Raw genomic sequence first — 12,499 nt, forward strand, 5'->3', positions numbered from 1 at the left:
GAAACCAAACCCTTCTAAATTAATCCTCTAGTCACACATTTAAAGCTGTGAAAATTCTCCAGCAGGAGTATAGCATCCATATGGAAATTATTTTTGCGTATATACATGAATTTAGATGAATAAAGCCAGAGTCGTGCAGTACACAATGGGTTGTATGCAAAGAATTTCAGAGCATACTGAAAACAAACGTCAGGGCTAGCGGTACAAACCAGCTAAGCACCTGCTCTGCCCCGGTGCTCTCCATCCTGACCAGGCATAACCCCAACCACCGCAGCTGAAGCCAACCCACAGCTAATTACATCAAACATGTGCTCCTGACTGTACGAAGCTATGCAGTCCGTCCCCTTCGGGAAAGATTGGATTTCATGACCATTTAAATAGCAGAAGGAAAGTGAAACTTGAACGTGACTCAAGCGCAGAGGCCCGGTTGCTGCGTGAGGCCGCGCCGGGGGTCAGCGGGGTCCGGGCCGATGGGGTCCGGGCGCGGCGCTCGGCAGCCCCCGCGCCAAGCCCGGCGTGACGAGGCAGAGCGGCGCTGCGAGCCCCCGCAGCAGGTGATCCCAGACCGGCCTCCTCCTGCGGGCGGCCTCTCCGCCGCGCTGGAAGGCAGCGCAGCCCGCATCCCCGCCGGGCAGGGCTGCGGCTCCGCGCCCGCTGCGGCTCCGCGCCCGCTGCGGCTCCGCGCCCGCTGCGGCTCCGCGCCCGCTGCGGCTCCGCGCCCGCTGCGGCTCCGCGCCCGCTGCGGCTCCGCGCCCGCTGCGGCTCCGCGCCCGCTGCGGCTCCGCGCCCGCTGCGGCTCCGCGCCCGCTGCCCTGCGCACCGGGCGGCCGCCGGCTGCGCGCGGAGCCGCCGGTGACTCAGCGGCTCGCCGGTGACCCCCGCCCGCGGCGGCGGCGCCTCGCCACGGCTCTGCCCCCTCCCTCTCTGCCTCCCGCCCTCCCGGCAGGATCATCCCACCCCGCCGGGCGGTCACCTCAGCAGGAGGAGCCGCCGCCACTTTGCCTCCGCTCCCGCAGCGACCTGACTGCAGTCAGCCCCGCCGCGCCGCACCATGCAAGCACGGAAGGGAGACGAGGTGAAGCGGGACGCCGCCCGGCCCCTGCAGCTCACCATGAAGAGGGGCTACGAGGTGCTCCGCGACCCCCACCTCAACAAGGTAGGGGCGGGCAGGGCAGGTGCGCCGCTGGGCGAGGAGGGCGGCCGCGCTCTCCGTCGCCGCGGGCGGCGATCGGTGCTGCCGGGCGCTGCCGCGGGCCGGGGCCGGCTCCGGCCGCCGCCACCTGTCACGGCGCAGCTGCCGCCGGGCCGGGGGCGGCGGGCGCGGGGCAGCCGCACTTCCTGCGGGCCCGGCGCCGCTTCCTCTTCCTTCGGGCGGCGGGGGGCGGCCGGTGCCCTGCCCGCCGCCGCCCAGCGGGCCCGGGCCGCGGAGCCATCCCCCGGCAGCCCCCAGGGGACAGGAGCTGCGGCAGCAGCAGCACGGGCAGGAGGATGCTGCTGAAAGTTACGCCGCTCTGATGCGAGTTCCTGCTGCCGTGCTTCCCGGTGCCCTCTTTCTTTTCCAATCCTCTTTTCCACGGATACTCCACCTCGTTTCCTGCGGGCAAAAGTGGCTGTTGGTGCTGTCCTGCGTTTTGTCCCCTGGCAGGGTGTTTATCACAGCTGTTCCTCTTGGAGCTCTAATATGCAACTGCAGGTTCTCCTCGCTCTGCATCAGCGAATGCAGGCAGCTTTTCTAAGAGATGCCACAGCACAGCAAAACCCTTTTGATGCATTTCCAGTTTGCTTAAGAACAGTAATTCAGCTTGATCAAACTTTTTAAATGAGTAAAACTAATTTGGGAAACATAAAACTGAATAGAGAAGTGCTTGCACAACTGCCTTGAAAAATATGCAAAGTTCATATAATAGAATAATTAAATTGGCATGACAAGCCCCGAATTTACTGCCAAAATGAAAATTGGTTAAAGGTAGATAATAAACCACATTTAGCACATGAAGCCTTGGTCACACCCTTACCTCCGAATTTCACCTTGCACATTAACTGGAGTGGCGCTCTGACTTGTACGTCTGCATTAGGATGTATATACGGTCATTCTGCTTATTGCCGAGTTGGATAAATTGACAAAAACTGTGTCTTTAATTTGACTAGACAGGTTGACTCATCAGTAAAAGCTCCATGTGTAAGTTAGATGAATAGTGCTTTTATTAGTCTTGGTGCTTGACTACATAGTTTCCTTACAGAGTGTCTTAAGTCTGTGTAGGCCTGAGAAGGTCTCCTGAGGTCAGGTTAAAGCAAAATTTACCAAAATATAAAACTCCCAAGAAGAAACCAAGGAGAGGCTGTTTTGCTTGGGTTTGCGTTTAAGCAGCTGTATTATTAATGGAAAAAGTCTGATTCAGCATAACCAGGAAGGCCAACCCAACAGAAAACTCACCTTGTTTAAAGAAATAAAAGGGGGCCTGTTCTAAAATGCATTGACTGAAGGGCAGTCAGAGGCAGACTCATTGCAATGCTCACACACCTTACATCTTGCCTCTAAACAGCATGCAGTAAGGATGGGTCATCACAGATTAGGTGCTAAAGAGGAAGGGTTTTGCTTGATCTTAATTTACAGAAGACAAGAGTTACACAATATTCTGAGTTCAAAGAGGTCCACAAGGATTATCAAGTCCAGTTCTTAACTGAATGGCCTGTGTGAAGATCAGACTGACAACTTTGGTGGGTTAGCACCATGCTTTTCTTAGGTTAGGCTTTATTCTTTCATACTCTCACAGCTGTGGTATATCACATGTGTACTGTAAAGCAGAGAAGCAGGAAAAAATAGTTGTTTATTACCGGCTGCATTTACCCAGTGAACAAAATTTGATGTTAGAAATGCTCAGCTGAAAAATCTAGTGTTTGTGCCTGTGATAAAAGTCTGGTCTTGGTCTGTAAAAGGATAGGTAATCCTGTTTTCTGACTGAGACAGGTGATTTTTTTTTGTGGGTGTAGATGTACTACACCCCAATATATGTATATACACCCACACCCTAATATGTGTATATTTGATTCTGTATAGATGCACTAAACTTCAATATGTTGAGGACTGCCCACATGGTTGCCAGTTTGATAGCTTGTGGCCTGCCTGCACACATGGAAGCTGCTAGTCCCAGTTCACTTTCTATTGTCAAGGCCGTTAAAAAAAGCATCAGGTTGCTGAGAATTCAATTTAAAGTAGATAAAATATCTCCTTTAGTGATTCTAAGGTACAGGGATTTCTTGCAGTCCTGCAAGATGCCAGAACTTTCTGCTATCTTGGCCTTGTCAAGGAGTTGCAATTTCTTAGGATTGGTGCTTTCTTTTAGATATGGTGCCAGTTTTAAGAGGTCTATTTGCACTTAAGTGGCAAAAGTAGACTGTAAGTACTACATAGTGGTCTCTACCAGTGACTTGTAGAAAAGGAAGGCAAATTATGTTTTCAGGGTCTCTTAAGACAGATACCCTGGCAAACAGGTAAAACTGAATTGTGCTTCAATATGTGGAAGCTTGGGGCCTGTGTCCTCATTCCTTTTCTCAGACAAATTGAAAATTTTACATGGAACTATTAATACTTGAACATCTTTTAAAACAGATGTAAGAAGAAATAAGTGCTAGGTTTAAAAAGAAAAATCCCTAGTCAAAACAGAAAACCCAGTCCCAAAACCCTATTTCTATTTAGGTGCTCCATTCAAGTGCCCCACTCATTCAACAATAAAACTGGATTTCTGCACGCTTGTCCATTGCGTTTTATACTTACCCTTCCTGGCTTTTGAGAGAAAAGGATGTGTGAATGCCAGGGTAAACACCCAAATTTCTTCTGCTTGGCCTCTACTTCTAATTGGATGGCGAAATAGACTCCCTAGGCAATGTCATTCTTAAATCCTTTATGTTTGACTATGCTAGTAATTCACAAACATGTCCAACCTTCAGCAGGAAAAAGTTCAATAAAAAATGTTTGGTGGTTTTGTGATTTGTTTCCCCTCCCTCCCCAGCCCCTGTAAAGCATTTTAGGTCCCCGAATGGTTTGTGCCATCTCAGCAGCAGTGATACATCAAAAATCATGACAAACAGTGGATTGTAACAGACTGAATTTAATTACTTGAGGATGTGTGTCCAGGTCTATAGGCAATAATTGTAATTCAGTTTATTGTCTGAAATTTTAGGCTGTTAGTGTTTAGAAGCGTATTTAGAACCGTTCTAGTAATTGTCTTTTTCCCTCAGGCAAACAAAACACATTGTAAATAGCAATTGCAAGGAAAACAAACACAGTTTCACTTCTTTTCACTGAAATAGATTTGGCTGGGAGTTGTATGCTCTTTAAGCTGATGAGCTGCAGAAGTGTGGAAGTAATTTGCTCTTTCCCTACTGTAAATCTCATTTATGCTTTATTCAAGTGGACAAGTTTATAATTTCAAGGCACACAAACAGTTTAACACTACAGTTTCATCTTTAATTTTTTACCTTTTAATATTTAAGCAAATCACATTTTCCCATAAGCTGGTTATTTTCAGAATCTTGGTGCAAAGATAGAAAAACACGCATTTCGAAACAAAACTTCCCCAATAGCCTCTATTAGTTGCCAAATGTAAACTCTTCCCCGACTGAGAAACTTTGCCATTGGAGAAATGCTTTGTTTCCAGACTGCTTTTATGTTCTTGCAGAGCGATTCAGTGAGCAGTAAATAAGTGACTCTATTAAATCTAAGTGCTGGAGGGCTCTTTCTCCTCTCCAGATGTCTAATTTATCTACTGAGTGACCACTGTTGTCATTGCTGAGTATAATGTGCTTGTAAACTGTTTTCTTTCTCCTTTTACTTTCTCTTTATTCAAGTTGCACTAAAGTGCTGTAGAATTACAGAACAGACTGTCTGATAGGGCTGCTCAATATCTGAGAGCAGTCAGTGTCCATCCCACCTGCAACTGCATTGGTATTTTACCCTTTTATTTTATCCCAGATGTGATGCCCCTGAACTTTAGCAGGTTCTCACTTAGTGACATTAGTTGTTGGCTGGAGTTGATTGTCAGTGCATTGACTTACTATGGGATTTACTGGAATAGAGCAAAGGTCCATTCATCCCAGTGTCTTATTTGTAACAGTGGCTCAACTGGAACCCTCAGGAGAGGGAGAAGAGTGAAGGTGTGTCTGGTGAATAATCAATTCCAGGCTGAGGGAATGAGCAAGTAGTTAGAGGGTCATTAAGTTATGAACATATGTCTCTCCTATCAGTTTACACATGTGAGGTGTACTAATTTACTAAAAATCAATTGCAAACTTCTTAGAGAGACTCATGGACTTCCTATTTTGCTCTGCGTTTTAGACAGTGGGATAAGAATGCTTGTGGAATACAAACAGATTTTGTTCTGTGCACAACTAGTTGCTTCTCTAAAAGAAAATTTGTTTTTTTAGGTGACATATAAAAAGGGTCTTATGACTTTGACACTAGTGGGCAACCCTGCAACAGGTCTCAGAAAAACCAAACCTCAGTAAAAAAATCAGAAGTATTCCAGGGAGATTTTCTCTGTCTGATGGGTAAAATAGAAGAAGCACGTAAGAACTTCCTTTAAATAAATCTATTCCTTTATCAAAAACAAGCAATAGAAGACTGTTTTTCCTTCTACACATAGTGTTTGTATTTTCACATCTTAAACTTGTGTATGCTTTGGGTGGGTCTTCTGGAGTGGCCAATGCGCAAAGAATGCTGCTGTTGCCTTACCTGTAGATAGCTATTCTGGAAGAAAGCTGATGACACTGGGGATGGAGGAGAAAAACACTTATTTAAATTGCATATTAGAGTTATCTATAATTAATAATTAATTTGTAAGATAGATTTTCTGGAAGTTATTTTATATTGCAAGGGATTATTTAATTTTAAGTGGTAGTAGGTATGAGAGTTTTCGGTGAGAAGACTGTTGGTTCCATGTGAAAGTAAAGGTATAATTTGAGGAATTCTTTTTAGTATCATAGCTGATCACTCTTACTGTGTTCTGCTTTCTTTTAAGACTTTGAAATTTTTAAAAGTAACAGTTCTTGGTTCTTATCCCTTCCAGGTCACATAGCAGAGCAATTCTCATCTTGATAGGGATAACCACATGATTTTTCAGGTCTTTGACAAGAGTATGTGGTATAGTGGTTGTGCTAGCACAAAAAGGGAATGAATCTGGTCTCTGAAACAGTTTACAATGAACTTCTATCAGTTTTGCCCATGTGTTTGACAAGCATTACATTTTTGATCTCTTACTGGGATCTTTGACACTAGTTGTTCTGAACGGCAGCTTAAAACAGGAGGCTCTTCAAGGGTGAGGTTGGCTCATACAAGAACTATTTGCTCTTTAACAATCAAGATCATAAGTTGCAGGCTGGCAGAATGCAGCTACCTTGTTTGCTTGGGTTTTGGGCAAGGGTGTGAGCTTGATAGTGGCTCACTGGTGTGTACTATAGGGCTGGGTGTCACACTGGTAGTGTATTCCTCCTTTCTGTAAGAGTCTTGTTGAGGTGTGAGGGAGGAGTAGTCATGCAGGATGCTTTTGTTTGAGTGCTTTTATTTTCAGTATGAGTGGAGGGGCTGTAAAAATAAATTCTGTGCTTTTTTTCCCCATTTCTTATTTTAAGGCAGGTTGTCCTGCATACTATTAATAAGGAGAAAGTCTTGGAAAAAGCATAAAGTGTTTAAATCAGTGTTTATTTTGTCACTGTCTTCTATTAAATGTATACAGTTTACAGTGTTCATAGCCTTCAATCCTTTCTCCTGACCTAGTAGGTAAGTTGCTGTGGTTGGTGTTATGTTCTTTTCTTCCTGTTGGCCTCCAGTTCTTTGCTTGCAGTTATGAAACAGAGTGCTGAGACAGCAAGTTGGGAACAAAGTTCTGTGACTTGAATTAAAAGCAAATAAAATGAAGGAGAAGAAGTTATGCAGTAAGCTAAAAAGCATTAATAGCAACTGAATAGTGGTGTAAGTTGTGACAGGAAGCTGAAACCTAGAACTGTTTTGCTGCAAATCTACTTCAGGCATTAAAAACAATTTTTGGTTGTATAATTTTCATGTGAACTTTAGTAGTTGAATATAAAATTGACCTTTTTTTACTTTTGATTGAGAAATCTTATGGCCATTGGTTATAAATGTTATTTGAATAGAAACATTATTCCTGGCACAGAGCATCTTGTAAGCAGGATCTCTGTATTTAAATTGGGTTAAATGTATCTTTTGACAGTCGGTTTTATAGAGATGGTAGCCAGAGTACTTGAGTTTTGTTTTTTAATCCTACTTACGGATGCTGACAATAAATAGGAGTAGAGTTCACTGAGAAATTTTATTTCTGTCTAGGTAAAATAAACTGCAGGAAGTATCTTTGAATACAGAGGTTCTTACTTTGCATTCTGCACTTTATATATCCAGTTCTCCTCAATCAGTGTCTTCTATCAAGCTGTTGCTGTAAAAAACAGAAGTTGCGGCCATAGGAGGCACAAGATTCTCTCCCTCAGCCCTGCTTGCCTTGTGGAGGGGAGGAGGAAGAGAACTGCTTGTGACAGAATGTTTCTTATTAACCAATGCCCAGAGGTTAAAATGTGCCATCTTTGCTTTGTCATGCTTTCCTTCCTTGCCCGTTCAGGTGGTTCTGGCTTCTGTTGCCTTTGCCTTCAGGATCTGGAGGTCTGAAAGAGAGTATTAATTCCCTTCAATTAGGTCCTTCATTAAGTTTTTCCCATTTTATAGTTGAGAATTTTTAATGGAACTGCTGTTTTGAAGAAGCTTCAAAAGGATTATTTAGTGAAGGATGTGATCCTGGGATTTCATCTGCAGCAGCAAGTGATTTGTCCTCCCTGCAAATCTGAAGGGCTCTTGTAAGGTGTCATTTGTGCTCCCCTGGATGGAGCAAATGTATGGAGGTTGCCTGTGTGCTCTGTTGCCCATCATGGCTGGAAGGCTAGCATGGAAAGGGCAGAAAAGAACAGAAATAGCACTATTGATTTGTGTGCCTGTCTAATGAGATTGGTTATACCATAATAAAGTTTGTCACTAGTAGGCCATTAGTTAAGCTTTGTTTGAATGTTCATGTCAGTCACGGACATAATGACCAGGCCTGGCTTGTGACGGGGAATAGTTTTACAGAAATTATCTCTATTGTCTTGTTTAACATAAAACCAAGCAGCTAAATCTGGTATAGGAAAAAAGCAATAGAATGTGGATTACCAGTTTGTAATACATGGTAACCAAAATTTTGTACAGGAAACTGCAGACAAACATGACACAGAAACCATGTACCTACAAACTAGGATAGGTGGGACTTGGAACAAATCTCCCCATGGACAGGTAAAAGTAGCAAGGCTATGCTTTACATTGCAAGAGACTGGGGAAGGGCTTTGGTGCTTCCAAGTGTTTCACCTGATGTAGGAATTCAAATATTTAAATTAAGATGCTGATGGTTTCTACTGAGAGGCAGAGGATGAATTTGGGTTGATGCTAGAATGTTTTGAGGTACCACTGAGGGAGAAGAGTATCATACACAGTCACCAGCACTGCTTTTTAGAAAGGCTTGCAGTTATGAGAAATCTACCTTGCCCAACTGATATATTTAAGAAGTGTTATTTATTTTTGGTGTTGTATTCTCAAAAGCTATGAAGTGCCTTGTGGGTTTGAAATTGCAACTGTGCAAACTCTCTGTGGATTGTGTTCTATATCTGTTCATCTTAAAAAAAAAAAATCAAAGTCTTGGATGAAGTCAAGGATGATAGGGGAGGCCATCTAATGGGTGCTTTAAGAAATTGTCAAAATAAAATTAATAATTTTTATTACTATTCACCCTATGCAGCCTGCATGGATTGAGCTGCTATTTCAGTCACTCTGCCTTAACCTTTCTCCCCTCAGTAACAAATTTATACCTTTGGTTGAGAGGTAAATGATTGCTGTCAGGCATACTGATACTGAATCTCCATGAATTTACATTTTAGATTTTTTTTTTTTTCTAGAACAAAATTACATGCTTCCAGAGAAATAATAAAATTGTTGTGTAATTATGTGTTAGGTTATCGTTATGACTAATTTTCTTGATTTTGTGACATGCAGCATGATAGTAGGAATTTTAAGGTTGTCTCAAATGACTGTCAGTGTGGCACATTACAGGTAGCTCCAGGAGCTGGAACTGACAGGATCTCCTAGCCACAGGAAAGCTAAGGATTGGACCATTCTCACAAATAAGCTCATGGCATTATGATAAATTTGTATAGGAGGTATTAGGGAAAGACCTAAGAACCTGATCTTCAGTTTTAATAGTGTAAGCAGATAGAAAATGAATGATAGAAGGATTGAAGAGAGGAAGCTGCTGCAAAACTGTCATGAAATTGATAATGCATTAATCCTGGTGCACTAATCCTTAAAAATACCCAAAAAACCAACCCATTGTCATCTGGAGAGTTTGAGCTCCTTTAACCTTCACAGATTGCTTGTTTCCTAGCAGCCAGTGTAGAAAGAAATGTTGAAATATTCATAGTTTGCAAGCTAAGTGGTTTTGGCTAGTCTGGCTAATTAGTTTAAAGTGATGAATATTACAGTATCTCATTTTATGTTTAATTAAGGTGACTTTAACAATCCAAATCTTTGGGTAATTTCAGTGATTAAAAATGCTATGGAGAAAGCTACGTTTGTTTCTGTTAAAAACATGTCTCTAATTTTGTCTGAGAATTACTTGTGCATATTCCTTGGCATAGTTTATTTTAGGAGTTAATGAAAAATAACCCCTGCATTGCATGCAAAAGGAAACATGTTTTGGTCTTAAGCTTTGCTAATGTAATTTGTTGCCTAATTCTGGAAGCAAAAGTCCTGCCTTAGAAGAAGGAGGTCACGGGGCACTCTGGCTCCTTGCAGAGCACTGTGTACTTTCTGTTCAAATCAGTGTTTGTAATTTACTTGGATACTGTTAGTGGCTATTCCTGTGTGAAACATAATACTCTGAGCAGGACCTGGATTTGTTTACAATATAGAGGAAGCAGAGGAAGTGCTTTTTATATACATAACACATAACATAGAACTGAAGGAAAGAAAGCTCTTATGATCTGAAGACTTCTGGCTTTCAGCCAAAGATGTGGAAATACGTCAAGATGTAGTTTTCTGGTGTGGGAGTTCAGAAAGCGCATTAGTCAGTCCTAAGATATAAGTGAGACATAGAGTAATCACGAATTTTATCATGCTTGTTTATGCTTAGGTTTTACCTACTTTGTTTGAGTAGCAGCTGTTACCCATTTCTGGCTTAGAAAAATTTTTACCCCTCAAAAAACAAAGTCTAATATTAAAACTAAATCACTGTTCTGCTTCTTCTTGTCCCTCTTATCATTAGAAGTGATTTGAAAATTTGAAAACACCTTTGGTTCAATGTAACTTTGCTTAAATAGATGCAGTCTTGAGTCTTCTGTTAGTATTTTAGATTAATCTGTTTTATTAATGAATTGTATTTATCTTTATTGGAACAGAGTAGGTGCTGTGAGGTATGAAATAATTTCCTATCCAATTCAGATTGGATATCACAGTTTAGTTTTCTTCCTCTTGTCCCTTGTGTATGATACCCTTTAAAGTTTTCTTTTGGCATGGAGTTCAGATAGTACTGCTCTGCATGAGAAGAACAAGAATTATTTTGAAATACATAATTCCTCTTTCCAAAATGGCAAAAAAAATTCTGGCTTTTTAATGACCAAGAAAAAAAAAAAATCTTTGCCTTAAATTGGTCCTGGAAGGGAGTGCATAGTGGTGATTATGAAAGATGCTGTAACACTTATGGTACTGATGTCTATCTGACTTACTGGATTTCATCCTCCAGATACATGACTTTACAAAGCAGATTTATGTGTGTGGGATGTATTTACAAAAGAAACAGTAATGCCTCTTTACCTAAACAGTAAAAAGAGTTCAATAGTTACCAGTAAAAGTCAGACTAGAAGAATATAGTATTGTCCAAGTAAGATGAATAGCTGACTTTGCCAAAGCCCTTAATGTTGGTTTGATTTGATTTGAATCTGTACTATAGAAAGGTAAATGTTGCTGCTGCTATTTACAGAAAAATTGAAAAAAAGGAGAAAATTAATTTCAAAGTTTGATTTTGTGCTGTAGCAGTTACTGGAGTAATTTCCTAAGGTACTTAGGTGCATAGCTTTGGTTTAGCCCAGGTGTAAGCCAGTTTTAAATGTTATGTCCTAGGAGGAAGGGCTGGGGAAGAATGAAGAGCCTTCTTTAGGGGATTGCGATTCAGGCTCTTGGACCTTCTGCAGGAGTGAGATCTTGCAGCAGTTTTTTTCTTATCTCTGTCCAGTCTTTTCAGTCTTCCTCAGATCATATGTTTTAGGTGACTGCTTGGCATGTTCATTCCAAAGGTTTCTCTGAAATTCTTTCCTCGCTTTTGGCTGGAGCTCATGTGCGTCAGTTGTCCTTTCAATTCCAAGACATCATCTCAGTATGTTTCAAGTTGCCTCTATCCCAGGAGTGTTTTGAAATTCAGTGATGCGAACTTACGACTTACTATAATCTTCGGAGAGCATAAAATCAGCATGGTTTATCTGGTTTTGTGTTGTTGCTTTTTGTTAAGACAAGAGTTCATGATAGATTCTCTGAGGCTAAGGTTTACCAATTGCATAGCTTTCTGTAAACAAAGTCTGGATAAAGCATTACTCTTGTTCACGTAATAGAAGATTTGGTGTCTGCCTGTTTTTTTAGGTCAGTCAAGTGTCAGGTAAGAAAATAGCTTGCTAATTCTGAGTTATGTTTTTTAATTCTTATAGAACATGCAAATAGTTACATTTTGCATAACGCAGTGGTTGAACAAAAAAGATCTATTGTAGCTGGGGATAAATAAATTTGGGTGAGTAAAGAGGTATTAGAAAAGATGTCTTACTGTGCACTGCAGTGCAAAGAGGGCTTGCAGCTCTCATCCTCAGCAGCTGCTTGAAAGGAACACTTTATCTATGATCAGAAAAAGTAGAGCATCTCACTTTGCATCTTACCTGGGGAAACATAACCAGTGCGGCTCTTTCTTGTAGCCACTCGCATTGTGTTTGCTGTAAGAGCAAAAGTGTTCCAGGTCAGGAGTCTGTGTGAAACTGGAACCTCTTAGCTCCTGCCAGGCTGTTTGTGGTACTGAGCTCTTGTGCTTCTTGGTGTACAGGGATAAACTCCAAGTAGGAAATAAAAAGTGAGTGCTTTCTTTTGAAGTGTAATTACTGCAAAAAGAAACATGTCTATAAGATAAAGACACATCCTTCAAACTGACATTATTTCCTAAACTTCCTAAACTTTGTCTCGTTTATGGCAAAAAGTAACTTTCTTTTGTTTTTATAGTTACCAAGTCCTCTAACTATTCTTTAGTTAGGGGTAGTGGTTAAAAAACAGGTAAGAAGAATAGATGAATATAGGAAAGCATCATGTAGTTGTCATAGTGTACCACCAGCAATTTAAACAGGGGGTGTGGCTGACACTCCCCCTTTCCAGTTTGCTTTGAGGTAC

The 12,499-nt window shown here is 41.9% G+C and overlaps 1 protein-coding gene across 1 annotated transcript in view; it reads left to right on the forward strand.

Annotated features, from left to right (window-relative positions):
- Positions 1 to 965: 965 nt before the first annotated feature.
- Positions 966 to 12,499, forward strand: part of ME1 (malic enzyme 1) — a 153,222-nt gene continuing 141,688 nt past the window's right edge. Inside the window, exon 1 of the mRNA XM_021546100.3 lies at positions 966 to 1,156. Coding sequence (XP_021401775.2) covers positions 1,052 to 1,156 — 105 coding nt within the window. The 5' untranslated portion in view covers positions 966 to 1,051. The remainder of the gene's footprint in view (positions 1,157 to 12,499) is intronic.

The sequence above is a fragment of the Lonchura striata genome, chromosome 3 (genome assembly GCF_046129695.1).
Source record: "Lonchura striata isolate bLonStr1 chromosome 3, bLonStr1.mat, whole genome shotgun sequence".
In the NCBI taxonomy this organism is placed as follows: Eukaryota; Metazoa; Chordata; class Aves; order Passeriformes; family Estrildidae; genus Lonchura; species Lonchura striata.